General features: G+C 49.0%; 1 protein-coding gene across 2 annotated transcripts in view; it reads right to left on the bottom strand.

Annotated features, from left to right (window-relative positions):
- The window catches only part of CAMK2A (calcium/calmodulin dependent protein kinase II alpha), a 602280-nt gene that overhangs the window by 122945 nt on the left and 463565 nt on the right, over nt 1-15770 (bottom strand). For both annotated transcript variants that reach the window (XM_078653588.1, XM_078653589.1), the window contains exon 8: nt 4305-4388. In XM_078653588.1, coding sequence (XP_078509714.1) covers nt 4305-4388 — 84 coding nt within the window. The remainder of the gene's footprint in view (nt 1-4304; nt 4389-15770) is intronic.

Raw genomic sequence — 15770 nt, forward strand, 5'->3', positions numbered from 1 at the left:
GAGAGGTTGCAGAGGCCACCTGGGCAATATACACAGGTGCACGTATGATGAGAGAACTGGCATGTCTCCCAGAGACATCTCTTTTCTGACAAGCAAGGTTCATGCGACTGGTCCCATCATTATCCCAAGGAGAACCCAATGCTCTTGGACGCTCTCCAGCCGATTAATAATTCATCTCACCCCAGCACTTTGCAATGATCCGGAGTGCGCAGATTGGTGGCCAAGTGGAGGCCTGCCCGCCTTCCGCCATCTGTTGCTCCATACGACCGTCAGCCCACACAAAATCAGCGCACTTTGGAAGACTTGCTGCTTCTTGATGCTCTCCCCAGGAGCCCAGTTCAAGGGAAAGCCCATGGACAGCACCATATAGAGATCCGGGCTGCATATGAAGAGAAGCGAGAAGTATAGAAGGATCTCGTTGATACAGTCAGATGGTATTTCCGATCTGCAGGTGTTTGAGAAACTCCTTGTCACTGGGTACAGGAGGAAAGGGAGCAAGTTGCTGTTAATGAGCACAGGAAAATCTTACTGGATGTGGGGCGCTGGTGCGGGTGAGGTTTCTGAACCATGTTGTCAGAAAGGGGACCAGTTACTGCTAGTTTTGCTCCTCCTCAGCAGAATGGAGTCTGGGTGAGAGAACATCACACAAAGCCTTTTTTTATTTTCTGCCTCCACGAGCAGTCATTATCAACAAGGAAATCTCTGCTGAATCCTCACCCCTGTCAGAGGTGCTTCAAAATGATGATGATGAAGATGCTACCAGTCCTGCCTGCTTTGATGTAACTTCCTTAAAAGTTATCCTTCTTGGGTCTTGGTTTCTATGAGCTATTGTGCTGCCATTTTCACTAGTTGTTCAGACGTATTAGGTACTACTTGATCATGAATTATTAGTCCTGGGTATCGCTTTGCATCTAAGTGCAAGCCCACTTGCCAGTTCCTTCTGTACTTTCGAGCTTAGCCTTGCTCTTCATCATAGCTACCTGCTGGAGGACGGCGGTAAGTTGTTTGTGCCAACCAAAGATCTTACACTACCTATGAAAAACGCCCTGCCTGTGGGCTCAGTAGCAGCACCAGCCAAGGGACCAGCAGCTCACTGCCCGGGGCTCTATAGGAGGCTAGTATCTGTGAGTAACGGGGAGACTCCCTGCCCAACTATATGAGGCGCTAGCTGCCTGTGTGCACCAGAGGTCCTCACTAGCTGCGAGTGCAGCAGACGGTCATTAATCACTCCCTAGCAGTAGAAGAAGCCCTGTGGGAGGATGTCACTTCTCTTCAACACAAGAAGAGGTGTTCGTGGCCTGCCTGCTGTACACAGGGTCACAGCTCCCCCAGGGAACAGCGTGATTTCATTGCTATGAACCGCGACGAGCTCACAATCCTGGTACAGAAAGTGCCTGTGTCCACAGGCAGATAGCTGCTATGGTAGAAGAGCTGCTCGTGGGTAGGAGGTGCTCACTCTCTGTTGCTACAGCGGGAGACCGTCCTTATAGACATTTTAGAGCATTAGGGAATCTCTTAGCACAGCCAGTAATTGTCCAGGCCACCGACGTGTATCTAACACAGTCGAACCCTCAGCAGTATTACACCAGAAGGTGTGGGGCCCGAGGAGGCAACATCTGCGCGCGTTGTTAGCGGCATCTACCACTGGCACAGCCGCCTAGCGCCCCGCGCCCTGGTGCCCGCTCCGCGCGCTTCTCCAGTGGCCCCAGAGAGCGGCACCAACCTGCTGGTTATTGAAGCCGAGCCCGGCACCTGCCGCCGGCTGGAGAGGGCGGCAGGCTCTTCCAGGCATCCGTCTTCATTAAGGAAATACCGCGGGACAACTGACAGTTGTGTGCTGAGAGGCAGCCAAGTGTGGGAGTTGTACAAACTGAGCAACAACGTGGCCCGGTAACTGTCATCCCGCCTTGGACTCAGCTGCAGACAGTCAGCCTCCCAGAGACTGTGTTGTTGGTAGTGGGGGAAGTGGCGGCTTGTTAAAGGCACACACGAACGATGGCACTTACAGGCAAGAACTACTGGATGGCAAAGATACTTAGAGGACCCAGGACGTTTCAGAAAGAGAGAAACAGTAGTGTGCTACTCGCCGGAAAAGCGCTTCAACATCTCATCAGGGGTAGCAAGCACTATATAAATACAAACCCTTTTCCCACTAATATCCCTCCACTATCCTTCTCAATCCAAATAACTGACTAACATATCCACTGCTCAAATAATTTTCATATTACACTATACTAATTCACCACTAATTCTTTATGGTTTCCAGACTAGCATGCTACTCGCTTAAAAAAGGATTTGACGCCTCGTCTGGGGCAGTAAGCGCTATATAAATGCAATTACAATACAATACAAGGAGAATGACTCCTTGGCCTGAAAGGGAGAGCTGAGAGGCAGGTCTATGATGAAGCTCACCTACCTACAAACATAAGGACATGTAGAGTTCTGAGGCTTCATTCTTTACACGTTCCAAAATATTTTCGAAGCTGGTCTATGCTCTCTTCTTATTGGAGCAGCCAACTGGACAGGACCTATGGCAGCCTCGATCACTCTACCCCAAGGACTTAGCATGTCGAGGCATATCCACTAGAACTCCGGGGATGACTTTCCTTCAAACCCATGAATATTAGAGTGATGGGGGCGAAGGAGAGGGCCTCCTGGCATTCACAGGGGCCTCAGTTCCACGCTTTTACTGTGCCTTGTAACTATCTGGACAGGTGGACAGAGGGGTGCTGCCTGCATGCAGAGGCTCTGTGGAATGTGGGGCGGTGGATAATGAGAAGGAAGCTAACCATGATTTTCTTCGGGCCACCCAGCGATATCAAAGTTTAGAGAGCATGTGTTACCTACTGGCCAAGTTTAGCATGATCTCTCCACACCTTAGACAAATCAATCCCCCTCACAGACCACACCGTACACTTTCCTTAGTCTCACAGACACACCCAAACCTCCTGTTCCCCATGCCAGTCTCATGGCCAAATCCATCTTTTTGTCTTTCTAAACCCTCTGGCACCTTGACCCCTGCACCTGGGCAGAGAAGCTCTGATGACCAAAACATCCAAAAGCACAACTCCATTTCATGATTTTCTTGTATGCAAAGACCTCCTATTTTAGAGTGTTGAAAACAGAAACTGTTCAGTACAAACCGCCAATAAACCATTACCCTCTCCTCGTGTAACAATAAGCTGCATGTTCAGAGAGTCTGAGAGTAGACGAAACACGCTAGCGGCAGCGGGGACAATAAACACATCCTTGGTGCCTTAACCTCTCCTGGCTGTCTTAGACATCCCATGTATCCCCTGCTCCATCACTCAGGTAGGGGGACCATTAGTGCGGCTCCTCGTGGGAACCTTGTGTGCACCCTAGGAGGCATTAGAAAGGTGCATTCAAATTTATGGGAGCGTCTTAAGTTCACTGGTATGCAACGAGTGCGGAAACTCTGAAAATAAATAAATAAATAAATGAACTGTAGAGTAGTCAATTTAAAAGCCCACAAAAGTGAGTGCCACCCAAGGGCCTGTACCCTGCATACAAAATGGTTAAACCAAAAAGTTACATACAAGGGTTTCGTAAAAAATAAAGTGGGGTGGTCAGTGGGTAGCACTGGCACTCTGCAGTGGTGGTGGAAGCCAGTGGATAGCGTCACCCACGGTGCCCTGGAAAGAGATACCTTAGGGCTTGGTATTGATTGTTTTACAATGTAAGCACCAAATGTGAGGAATTTAGCACAAAAGGAATGACAGCATGAAAAGCTTGCAATACTGGACAGACAGAGTGAGAAGCAACAAATATTGCATACTTACGGATTATCTGCTCTTGCATAATATGTAGCATTGAGATACTGATTGACGGTAACAGCTAAAAACAGTGCATAAATACATTCGTGCTGTCCACTAGTCCCTCAACCGACCTCCTCCAATGCAGCTGCCATGAAAGCATACAAGTGTAATGTCCATGGTAGCATAAACAGCATGACAGGAAGGAGAGGGGCTCAGGTCTCATATATAGATATCAAGTAGGGGGATGAGAGAACTCCCTAAATCTGCCTGAGAAGATGTGGTCTGCGCTGACTGAGATTGAATAGTATCATCCCAAATTGATAACTTTTTGAAATAGATGCCAATGTCAGGATAAACTAATATGTTATTAAAATGGATGCCACGGTGTGAGGCAGGGAGATGGTGTCAAGCGGATGAACAAATTAAGGGCGAGGATAGACTTCCAGAAAGGAGCATCCCATGACCTCCAATTCACTCCTGAATGCGACCATCTAAGCCTGAGTCTCCTCCAGTGACCCAAAGTCTTACCACACGCCCACAGGTCCACAGGCTTTCCATAGGGATCCTTCCTCAGCACCTCTGGGGACAGGTACCCTGGCGTACCAGCAAACCCTGCAGAAAAAACCAAAAACAAACATTTCCAATCATACATGGGAGGCAGGCTTTGAAAGCAAGTTTGTACATTAATTCATGAAGAACGAGGCACCCCAGGGAACTTGAGGCCTGGACAAGATTTAATTGTGAGCAGAAACTGAAGAAAAATAGAAATATGTCCAAACTCTCACGACTTTTACAATGCAGAATAAAATACATAACAATATTGTATGCTTTTTTCAAAATAAATAAAATAACTAACTAAAGAGAGCATCTATAACTATACAGTCGACGCACAAGCCGATCTAAAGGTTCTTCTTGTGTACCGTTTAGAGGTAATTCGTTTTTGTCAAGTTTACAGAGCGAATCATTCCAAGCGCATGGCACAAAGCCAGGAGAGATGCTTCTCATGGTATGAAATCACGCATCTAAGGACCAGATTTACTCCATTGCATGAGGGTGCCCTGCATCCCTTGTGATTTAAAAGTTCGTCTTGAAAATACTTGATGTGAAACGACAATCATGACTGATTAGGCTAAGCACAAGGCTTAGAGCCCTACACAAGCAGCAGGTGACTCCACTGCAGGTGCAAGCACTGCACATCATGTAATTGGTGGTAACAACTCCTCAGCACAGAACACTCTGGCTGCTGACATCTGTCTTGCAGGTTACTAGTTCGAGTTTGGGCATGAATAACTCAGATGTTCATTCTATCTTGGGGCATCAAAAGTGTACCACTGTGAGGATTGAACAATAACACGTGTTGCGCGTCGCAACATGAAATGGTGAATTTGTGGCAAAAATGCCATATAAATGTCAGTAGAAATTGCTTCCCTTACAGAGAATATTACGGTAATTCCTTATAAACTTCTACAATTAACACCAGATGGGACTTAAAAGTTGCACATTTGCTCTCCATTCATATCTGAGGAGCATCTTTTACAAGAAAATGTGATTATGGTTTCCTTAATAAATTGTCTGAGTTACCATTTGAACAAAAGATATTTTGACACTCAAAAAACAAATATGTTGCAACATAATGTGATCCTGATCATACTAATTATACGTCCTGGTGTACATTGCATCACATTTTCTCTTATTGACTAATATTGTGAATTTCCATCCCTTCAGTACTAGGACTATTTTATACATACTTTTGTCATACTATTTTAACACTATACTATGATTATGGTAATATATTGTTCTAATGGAAATGGTATAACTATATTGACACTTGCTATTAAATCAGCTGTACATTCTGTTAGTAGTTCTAGAGCAGCCCTTGACCCTGTTTCAGGCCAGGCCGCTCCCCCATCGCACCAGCACACCCTGCTGGTGCCGTGTCCCTGCCCCTCGCTACTGCTGCTACTGTTGGAAGTTCGAGGCCCTCCTCCACCCGCAGGCTCCCACCTGCGCCTCATCCCTGGGGGCCCAGTGGTGGACTATACGTATTGTAAGTATTGTTCTGCCTGTTTCTGTCTGCTTTCTCTCTTTTTGCTCATTTGTGCTTTCTCTGTACATCCGATTGTATTCTCTCTGCTCATCTGTGCTTTTTTTCTGTCCATCTGATTGTGTTGTGTCCCTGTCTACCTCGCTTTTCTTTCCGTTATTCATGATCCCCCGTTGTGCTGCCTCTGCTCCCCTCTGCCCCCCCCGAGTGACTAAAGTTGCCTCCTTGTATTTTTTGCTTTTTTTCGCCGTCCTTTTCTCCTTTCGCCGCCGCCCGCTTCACGCTCTTTCCTGCCACTGCGTCCCCTGCGGCCCCGCCCCCTCCCTCCCATTGGCTCCCGCTACCCGCCTCCCAGCTGCTCCTCCCTCCTTCCACCCCTTCTTAATGTAGGCCGCTGCGCAGCCGCGTAGGGGACGCGCACAGCGGACGCGCCGCTGGTGCGCAAGAGGCGCGCCCGTCTGCGCCCGTCCGTGCCTCACCGCGCCCTGCGCCAGAACCCCTGGCCCCCGACAGGCCCAACTCGCACAACTGACCTTCGACGCCGCCACCCTCCTCGCGCACAACACCGGACGCTCAACTGCCTGCTACCAAGCCACCCCGAAGCGCACTCACGGACCATTCTCCTGCCGAAACTGCTGCTACACCAGGACCCGAACCACCGCCTCCCACACCAGCCCAGGAAACAACAACGACCTCAAGTGCATCCTACTCAACACCCGCTCCGTACACAAGCACGCCATCGAACTCTGGAACCTCCTTGACTCAACAGCCCCGGACGTCGCGATCCTGACGGAAACCTGGATGAACGCCTTCTTGGGCCCTGACATCGCCATTGCCATCCCGGACGGCTACAAAATCATCCGGTGGGACCGTACCAACAAGCCCGGAGGAGGAATCGCCATCATCCACAGGAACACCCTCAGAGTCACATCCAGCACCGAAGAAAATCTTAGCACCGCCGAGCACCTACACTTAAAGATCCACACCGACCCCAAGACCACCCTCAGAGGAACACTCATATACAGTCCACCGGGTCCACGCCCACAATTCAGCAAATCCATCGCCGACTTCTTCAGTACGCACGCCCTCGTCACCACAGACTACATCCTCCTGGGGGACCTGAACTTCCACTTGGAGAACAACAACGACAACAACACCACCACCCTGCTCGACAACCTCTCCAACTTCGGACTGAAGCAGCTAGCGAACACCCCGACCCACCACGTAGGCCACTTCCACTTGGAGAACAACAACGACAACAACACCACCACCCTGCTCGACAACCTCTCCAACTTCGGACTGAAGCAACTAGCGAACACCCCGACTCACCACGCAGGCCACACGCTGGACCCCATCTTCTCCAACGTCACGGTCAGCCACACCACCACTCTCCACTACCGATGCCTCCACTTCTCCTACAAGAAACTCACCGCACACATCCAACCGCCGCAGATCCCCCGAAGATGCTGGAGCAAAGTCACCACTGACCAGCTGACCGCCTCCCTCGCCCAGGGCCCCCCGGCCAACACCTCGGACACCAACACCGCCACCCAAAACTTCACACAGAGGATCAGCAACTGCGCCAACACCCTCGCCCCTATCAAGAACCCTCCGAACAAGCACAACAGCAGTAGAACCACTTGGTTCACCACAGACCTCAAGGACTCCAAAAAATCCCGCCAAACTCTAGAGAAAGCCTGGCGCCAAGAACGGACTGCGGCAAACCTCGTGGCCCTTAAGACCGCCACACACAGACACCATCAGCTCATCCGCATCGCCAAGAGAACGGCCTTCAGAGAGCGCATAGACAACAACGCACACAACAGCAAGGAGCTCTTCAGCATCGTGAAGGAACTCTCCAACCCAAGCTCCAACTCCAACGACATCCCCCCTCACAGGACCTCTGCGACTCCCTCACAGCCTTCTTCCACCGCAAGATCGCTGACATGCACGACAGCTTCTCAAACCAGATGCCTCCACCAGCCGCAGAACCAATGCTCCCCACCGCCCTCCTCAGTCGCTGGACCCCCATCAACACCGAAGACGTCCCCCAGATCATGAACACCATCCACTCCGGCTCTCCATCCGACCCCTGCCCTCACCACATCTTCAACAAAGCAGACACCATCATCGCACCCCACCTCAGCACCAGCACAGCACCACCTAAGCAGAAACTCAGCATCAGCACAGCACCATCAAAGCATCACTCAACACCTCAGCATCACTCAGCACCATCTCAGTATCACTCAGAACCATCTGACCACCACCTAAGCACAATCACACCTCCACCTCAGCACCACCTCAGTATCACTCTGCACCAGTGCAGCAATACCTCAGCATCAGAGCATCACCACCTTGGCATCACCACAGCACCACTTAAGCATCAGCACAGCGCCATCTCAGCATAAACACAGTACCACCTCTTCATCAGTGCACCACCACGACTGGAGCACCAACTCAGCTCCAGCGAAGCAAACCCTCAGCACCAGCACAGCATCACCTCAACATCAACACAGCACAATCTCAACACAGCCCCACCAGCGCATCAGTGCACCACCACTAGTGCAGCACCACATCAGCATCAGCGCAGCATCATCTCAGCACAGCATCAACTCAACATCATTCAGCACCACCTGAGCAACAGTGCAGCACTACCACCTCAGTATCCCTCAGCACTGCCTTAGCATCATTCAGCACCACCTCAGAATCACACAGCATCACCTCAGCACCAGTGAAGCATCACCTAGAATCAGCGCAGCACAGCACAGCACCACCTCAGCACCACCTTAGCATCTGCACAGCGCCACCTCAGCACTACCACAGCACCGCCACAGCATCTGCATAGCACAATCACAGTATCAGCACAGCACCACCTCCTCATCAGTGCACCACTACCAGTACAGCACCAACTCAGCATCAGTGCAGCACCACATTAGCACCAACACAGCACCACCTCAACATCAGCACAACACAATCTCAGCATCAGCACTGCACCACCTCTGCATCAGGGCTACACCAACAGAGCATCCCCACCTCACCACCAGCACAGCCCCACCTCACCAGTGCAACCCTACCTCAGTAGCAATTTAGCACCAATGCAGCACCACTTCAGCATCAGCGCAGCACCACCTTTGCATCAGCGCAGCATCACCTTTGCATCAGCGCAGCATCACCTCAGCAAAGCATCAAGTCAGCATCACTCAGCACCACCTGAGCACTAGCACAAAAGCACCACCTCAGCATGACTCAGCACCACCTCAGCATCACCCAGCACTAATACGCTGATGTCAAGAACACTGAATTCATTCTCTGAAGGTATTCTAAGTACGAGTAATCAACTTTTACACCCCCAAATTCAAATTTACTGCCATTAATAAACATTTACTTTTCCCAATACCATTTGTGGGAGTGAATGTACGTTCCTTCGGGTTCAGCTCTGTGCATTCAATAATGTTGCACATGCAATTATGTTGAGATAACATCTGGATGCACAGAGAGAATAGGTTCGTTAGTACTGTGCCCATCATGTTTTAGGTGATTATGACTTTTTGCTCATTGTGGTTATTGAGAGAGCGCAAACTGAGATAAATATATGAGTACATCACACTTACCTATAGAGAGCATAATTCATGAAGAGAAATGCCATGAGTGCTAATAGTATCTGAAATTATATTCTAAATGTATAGCTAATATAGAGATTTAAGTAGAAGTGGAACTAATACAGAAATGTGTGACATTATATGATTTTATTAGACGTGATTATTTTGAATCTGTGTCGTGTAGCTGTTAACATATAAGATGGTCTGTGGTAAAACGCAGAACGTGGTAGGCCTCAGGGCCAGAGCTGGAGCTAAAAGGGAAGGTGTTTCTTTTCACGACACAGATTGTTTAACGTTTTTGGTCATTGCATTAATGGGCCATGATTTAGAGTAATGTTTTCTAAATAATAGAATAAGAGTTTTAACATGCTTTAATTAAATGAAGAAATTGAATGCTATAATCATAATGTGAAATATTGTAGGCCTGAAATGTTTTAGCATTGATTTACACGTACATGTCTGGGCTGAGAAATGTTGCAAGCCTTTTTTAGAAGTCTATGAGAGTTGGGTTCTTGGCGGCAGATATCTGTCTGCAACAGGAAAGGGGGGATCCAATTATAAGTGAATGAATAGAGGCCTGTTCAGTAGACGGCCCAGACATGGAGGAGGGTTCTGGAATGTTTAAGGGGTATCAGCGGGCCGGAGAAGAGACTGAGAAGCAAGGTCAACTCTAACGTCTGAGGCCCAATACAAAGCATCATGGAAAAAGCCTGAAGTTGCACCACGTGAGAGGCGTTTCGCAAGGGGCGTCTCAAATGTTGTTGACTGTTTTGTATTAGGGACAGCACCCCTGGGTGGAGTTAGAGCAGAGACCTGAGGACCCTTTAGAGAGCGGATGGGTAGGCAGTGAGGGGTCATGACTGGAGAACTTTAGGTTTTCACCAAGAGACTTAGAGTGGGTGACTTCCCTTGGGGGTCATTCATTGCTGACACCTTTGTTAGATTGGGATTTGATTAAGTAGGGATACCATCTAGAACAGGGTAGGGACGCCTAACCTGTGTTTGTTTTCCTCCAACCTAAATGAAGGAGAGATATGCGTCTATGCTGGTAGCTTTGCTATTTTTAGAACTTGTGTTAGTGATTTCTGTTGCTCGTCTGAGGGCTTTTCGAGAGCACATGTATGTAATTGGACCTGTGTATCTCGTGAATCTCATTCTGAGATGCTTGTATTTGCAGCTCATTATATCTTTACAATAAACTTTTGAAACCTAGAAGTTGTCCGTGATCTTTGAGAGTAGAGTCCTTTCTTGGGTGAACTAATTTGCAGATAGGTGTACTGTTTCCTTCCAAGACAGGCAATAAAGGTTCAGTCGACCAGATCGAGGTTTGGATCAATAGATATAAGGTATCGATCAAAATCTCGCCCTTTCAGTTGGTAGCTATAGAGGATGGTTGCCTTCTTGAGGACGGTGACCTAGGCCAGGTTAGCTTACCCCAAGGCCCCTAGAAATCGATGATCGGAAGAACAGCCCGCAGATGAAGATCCGGATGACGTGAGACAGAAAAAGCAGCAGTATCGGTCGAGAGTGAGTATAAAGGGTTATGCGTGTTAGATTGCGGTGTTTTGTATTGTGTCTATGTTGTAATGTCTGGCGGAGTTGAATGTCTGTAGAGTGACTGTGGAACAGGTTGTGAGCGCGCGCAACCGGTGGAAATCTTAAGTTCAAGGAGAGCTTAAGTGGTTCGGGTGTATCGGACACCCAGAGTAATTGTCAACTAGTGTGAAGGGGGTCATGAGGTACCATTGATCACCCGAGAGACCGAGATAGGGGGAACGTAAGAGTGAGTGCGTGAGTAACGGACGCTGGTCGGAAGTTACTGTGTGTGTAAGTAACCTATCAGAGAGACGATAGACATCTCGTCAGTTGTGTTGACAATTACAGATAGACTGTGGACGTACAGTCGAGAGAAGTGACCGCTTGGTCGGAAGTAGTCATTTTTCAGTGTATGAATGGGACGCATGCATAACCGGGAGACGAGTTGAGAAAGGAGGGGTGCTGCTGCGAAGCGGAGAAAAGAGACGTCAGGTGGTGTCGCGCAGTGATTGGCTGACCGGAGAAAGACCGCGCTGTGATAGGCCAGCTAGCGAACACGTCATACAGGGTCGCGACGTGATTGGCCAACAGGAGAAAGACCGCGCTGTGATAGGCCAAGCTAGCAAAGCCGCGACAGGATTGGTGGATTGTCATCAGGAAGTAAACAGAGTAGCGAGGCTGGATTTTGTGCGCATAATTATGAAGTGTTTTAAATGGTTGAAAGCGCTGTTTAAGAAAGAGAGGCGAGGATCGTATGAAGGGGAAGAAGCCCCGCCGGAGGGTACGCCAGCTCGTTATATGGCAGTAAATGTTGGGTTGCATACGATCCTTTGGATATCAGAGTGGAGTAAGATTACTGAAGGAAACGAGGAACTGACGTTCCCGAAGTACGGGACGTTCAGATTAGAGGTGTTACATCGATTGAAATCAATCATGACCTCAAAGAGACCCTTGCCTAGACCAACCCAGTTTGAAGCCCTTAATGCATGGCTTAGGGCAGCGCATGAAAGGAATATGAACAGACGACAAGAAAGGGTGAAACGCTCGGTAAGGGCAGTACAGGATGCCAGGTGGGATGCGGATGCTAAAAGATGGAGAGTGCATAATTTGGAAATAAATAAACTGTACCCAGTGTTAGAGGCGCCAGTAAATAAAAGCCCCCTAGAAGAAGATGATGAGAGCGAAACAGAGGACAGCCTGATAAACAGATTACTGACAGACAGGCCACCCCCGTATAATAGAGCAGGGGGAGAGGTCGAGAATACTGAAGGAGAAAAGGGGGGCAATGCAGGAGAGCATAGACCGCTTCCCAGTTCAGAGTGGGATCCTGAGCCAAAGAAAGAGTTGCTCCAGCCTAGTCAGGTGCAACAGGTAGTCGGTAGGTTTGTGGTACAAAGAGCGCCGGAAACGGAAAGCGCCACATCCTACCCATTACCAGATGCACTACAGGTACCTGTTACCATAGGTCCTATAATATCGATATATGACCAAGAGAGAGCAAAAGGGGAAGAACGGAAACGGAAAGACAGAGAAAGAGCAGAGCAGGCAAGGAGGAACGATACCACTAATTCCCCAAGTCAGATGCCGATACCCAGAGAGTGGAGCACCCCGATGCACACAGCAGGGGACCCAGGAGGAGATCCTGGGGGCCCTAGATGGCCAATGGATCTGAGGGGATCTGGACGAAGATCCTTTCAAGAGCTAAATGAGTACATGAAGCAGTGGGATGAGGCAGTGAAGGCTCAAAAGTGCATCAATGCTGCAGAAGCAGAAAGGGAAAGTCAGGACAGCAGAGCACGAACTCACTGCGGGGCTGGGGAGAGTAGCCCGGAGTGGGACTGTAGAGGGAGTAGGGGAGTCACCCATTGGGCCCGGAGTGGAGGTAGAACAGACCTGGAAAACGGGGGCCCCGGGAGTGGAGGGGTGGCGTGCCCAATACTCAATGAAGGGGAGAGGAGAGCGCAAGAGTACAGGAACAGCTTTAAGTGTCCACACTGTGTGCCTGCCACCAGAGAACAGAATGAGAGTTGTGAGAGGTCGCACCATAGTCCCTGTGATGACAGAAATGAGCGCAGCCCAGGGAATATGGGGAACCAGGAAGGATCGTATCGGATACTGAGCGATACGAGGCAAAGGGAGTGTAGCGACCAGAGGGAAAATAACAGAGAGATGTGCGGTGAGAGGAGAGAAGAAGATGAGAGTGGGCAGAGAGAGAGTAGGGATAACAGGCCCGTGTTCCATCACCTTCCAAGATCGGATGGCCGAGCATGGGACCTGGAGAGATGGGAGCAAGGGAGGCCACCCATTAATTCTCCTGAGCCCAAACGCAGAGCTCGAAGTTGGGATGGTAGGGAGACCAGTGAGCCCCCTTCGAAAGACATATTGCGAGCTGAGATAAAAGCCAAGAGACTTGATGTCTCCAGCTTAAGGTCAGATCTGGATGACATGGTAGATGGTACCCTGCCTTTAGAAAGAATGGAAATGTATGAACAGGATGAAATACTGTATATGGCAAAGGACATCACACGAAAGGCGAGAGCAGTCCATGAGAAGTTAGTCGAACTAGCAGGCAAATATATGGTGGACTTGTCAAGAACCAAAGCATTACAGGGTAACCACAGGCTACATTACACAGATCGAGACCTAGATGAGAGGAGAACGATTGGGCTGAAAACACACATAAGGGAACTGATTACTGGAATAAGGACATGGAGGGCACTAGATAAATGGGAAGAGAGGTGGTCCAAGAAAGGGACCGGCAGAAGAAGCATGATTGGTATAACACCAGGACAGCAGGGAATAGAAGCTTACCCTTTGCGTGAAGTTGCCAATGGGAGCTATGTACATGTCCCTTGGAGTAGGGGAGATTTAGCTGCTTTTACCACATCTTTCCCCAAGTTACGAGAGAGCCCCGTGGAGTGGTACAAGCAAGTCGAGAGGTTTGTAAAGATCTCAAAAGTCCTATGGATAGATCTGAACACGCTGTTTGACATTGTAGTACCAGGAGATCTGTGGACAGCATGCAAGGTTAGCGCTGAGTGGCCCACAACGGAGCCAGAGAGAGATGCTAGGACTAATGGGCCGTCCGAGATCGTGATGGCAAAATTCGAGAGAGTGATGACTTGGCTGAAAGAAAAAGTGCCAATGCAAGACATAGATTGGGTCAGAATAGACAGAACGAGACAGGAACCCAAAGAGACAGTCCATGAATATTACGAGAGATTGCTGAAGGCGTTTAAACAGTATAGCGGCTTGGATGTAATGGATCCAAAAGACATAGGGCAATTCGTGTCCAAGTTCGTCCTGGGACTGAGACCGGATATTAGTTTAATGATTCAGCAACACTCGATTTGTTGGCAAAGTAAACCCCTAGATGAAATACTGAGATATGCCAGGTACTGCTGTGATGAGGTAGACTCCAAGGCTAAGAAACTAAAAGAGAAGCTGATGGTGGTACAATTGCAGACAGCAGGAAAGGGGGGACCGCAACAACAGCAGCAAGGGACAGGTACAGGAGGTAAGAAGCAGTACAGTCAGAACAAGGGTAATGAGGAGAGTACTACCTTTAGACCCAGAGTAGACATAGCTACCTTGAAGAAAACGACTAGGTGCCACCAGTGCAACGAGTTGGGGCATTGGAAACGCGAGTGCCCTTACAATGTAGAGATCGGAGAGCAAGAGATAGAGGAGGAAGAGGTCCAGAGCGCACCTATGAGAGGGGCGACGCCATACCAAGGAAAGGTGCTCAAAGGGGGGGCTCCTCCCCGAGCCCAGTTCCCGCAACCTCCTCGAGTAGGGAGTATGGGTAAGACCTATAGACAAATGCCCCTGTTTATGGAAGGGGAAGAATGCTATTATGTGGACCCATTAACCGGACAGAGAGTGGAAAGAGAAGACTGCACCCTTGGGGCAGCCTTAGAGGTAGATCAGAGGGGGCCCTATGTGGAAGCAGAAGTAGCAGGGTGCCCTACGACATTTCTGGTGGACACAGGAGCCACTAGATCCACGATCAGATCAGCTGCAGTTCCAGACCTGCCCATGTCTGGAGAGACCATACAGGTGGTAGGGGTCGCAAACAGGAGAATAACCAGCCAATTGACAGAACCGGTACAGGTGAAAATAGGGAAGTACAGCGATGAGCACCAATTTGTGGTTTGCGATTCAAGCCCTGTGTGTCTGCTAGGAAGAGACCTGTTGTGCAAATTGAATTGTACTATATATTGTACACCCCAGGGAGTGGAGGTATTGACTAATGATGATGATGCAGATTTCAAAGTTGCAAACTCAAGAATATGTGTGGAGCTGTACCCTACTTTGACAGTAGACGAGCTTCCCTGGGATTTGAGAGAGACAGTGGCATCAGAGGTATGGGATTTCACTGGGGAAGAGATTGGATTGGTCAAAGGGGTGGACCCAGTGAAAATTGTAGTGAAACCGCATGCTGAGTTCCCAAGAACACCCCAGTATAAATTGACTCCAGAAACGATTGCAGGCATAAAACCCGTGATCGAGTCCATGATTAAACAGGGAATACTGAAAGAAATCGTGGGTAGTCCATGTAACTCCCCGATTATGGGTCTGCAGAAACCAAATGGGAAATTTCGGATAGTGCAGGACCTTCGAAAGATTAATAACATAGTCGTTTCATGTTGTCCAGTGGTACCGAATCCATCAGTGATACTGTTTCAGATTCCATTCCAAGCTGAGTGGTTCACTGTGATAGATCTTTGTCAGGCTTTCTTTTCGATCCCTTTGGACGAAGATAGCCATTTTCTTTTCGCATTTAAGCTGGAAAATCGCGTCCTAACATGGTGT

Source organism: Lissotriton helveticus, chromosome 7, assembly GCF_964261635.1.
Source record: "Lissotriton helveticus chromosome 7, aLisHel1.1, whole genome shotgun sequence".
Classification (NCBI taxonomy): domain Eukaryota; kingdom Metazoa; phylum Chordata; class Amphibia; order Caudata; family Salamandridae; genus Lissotriton; species Lissotriton helveticus.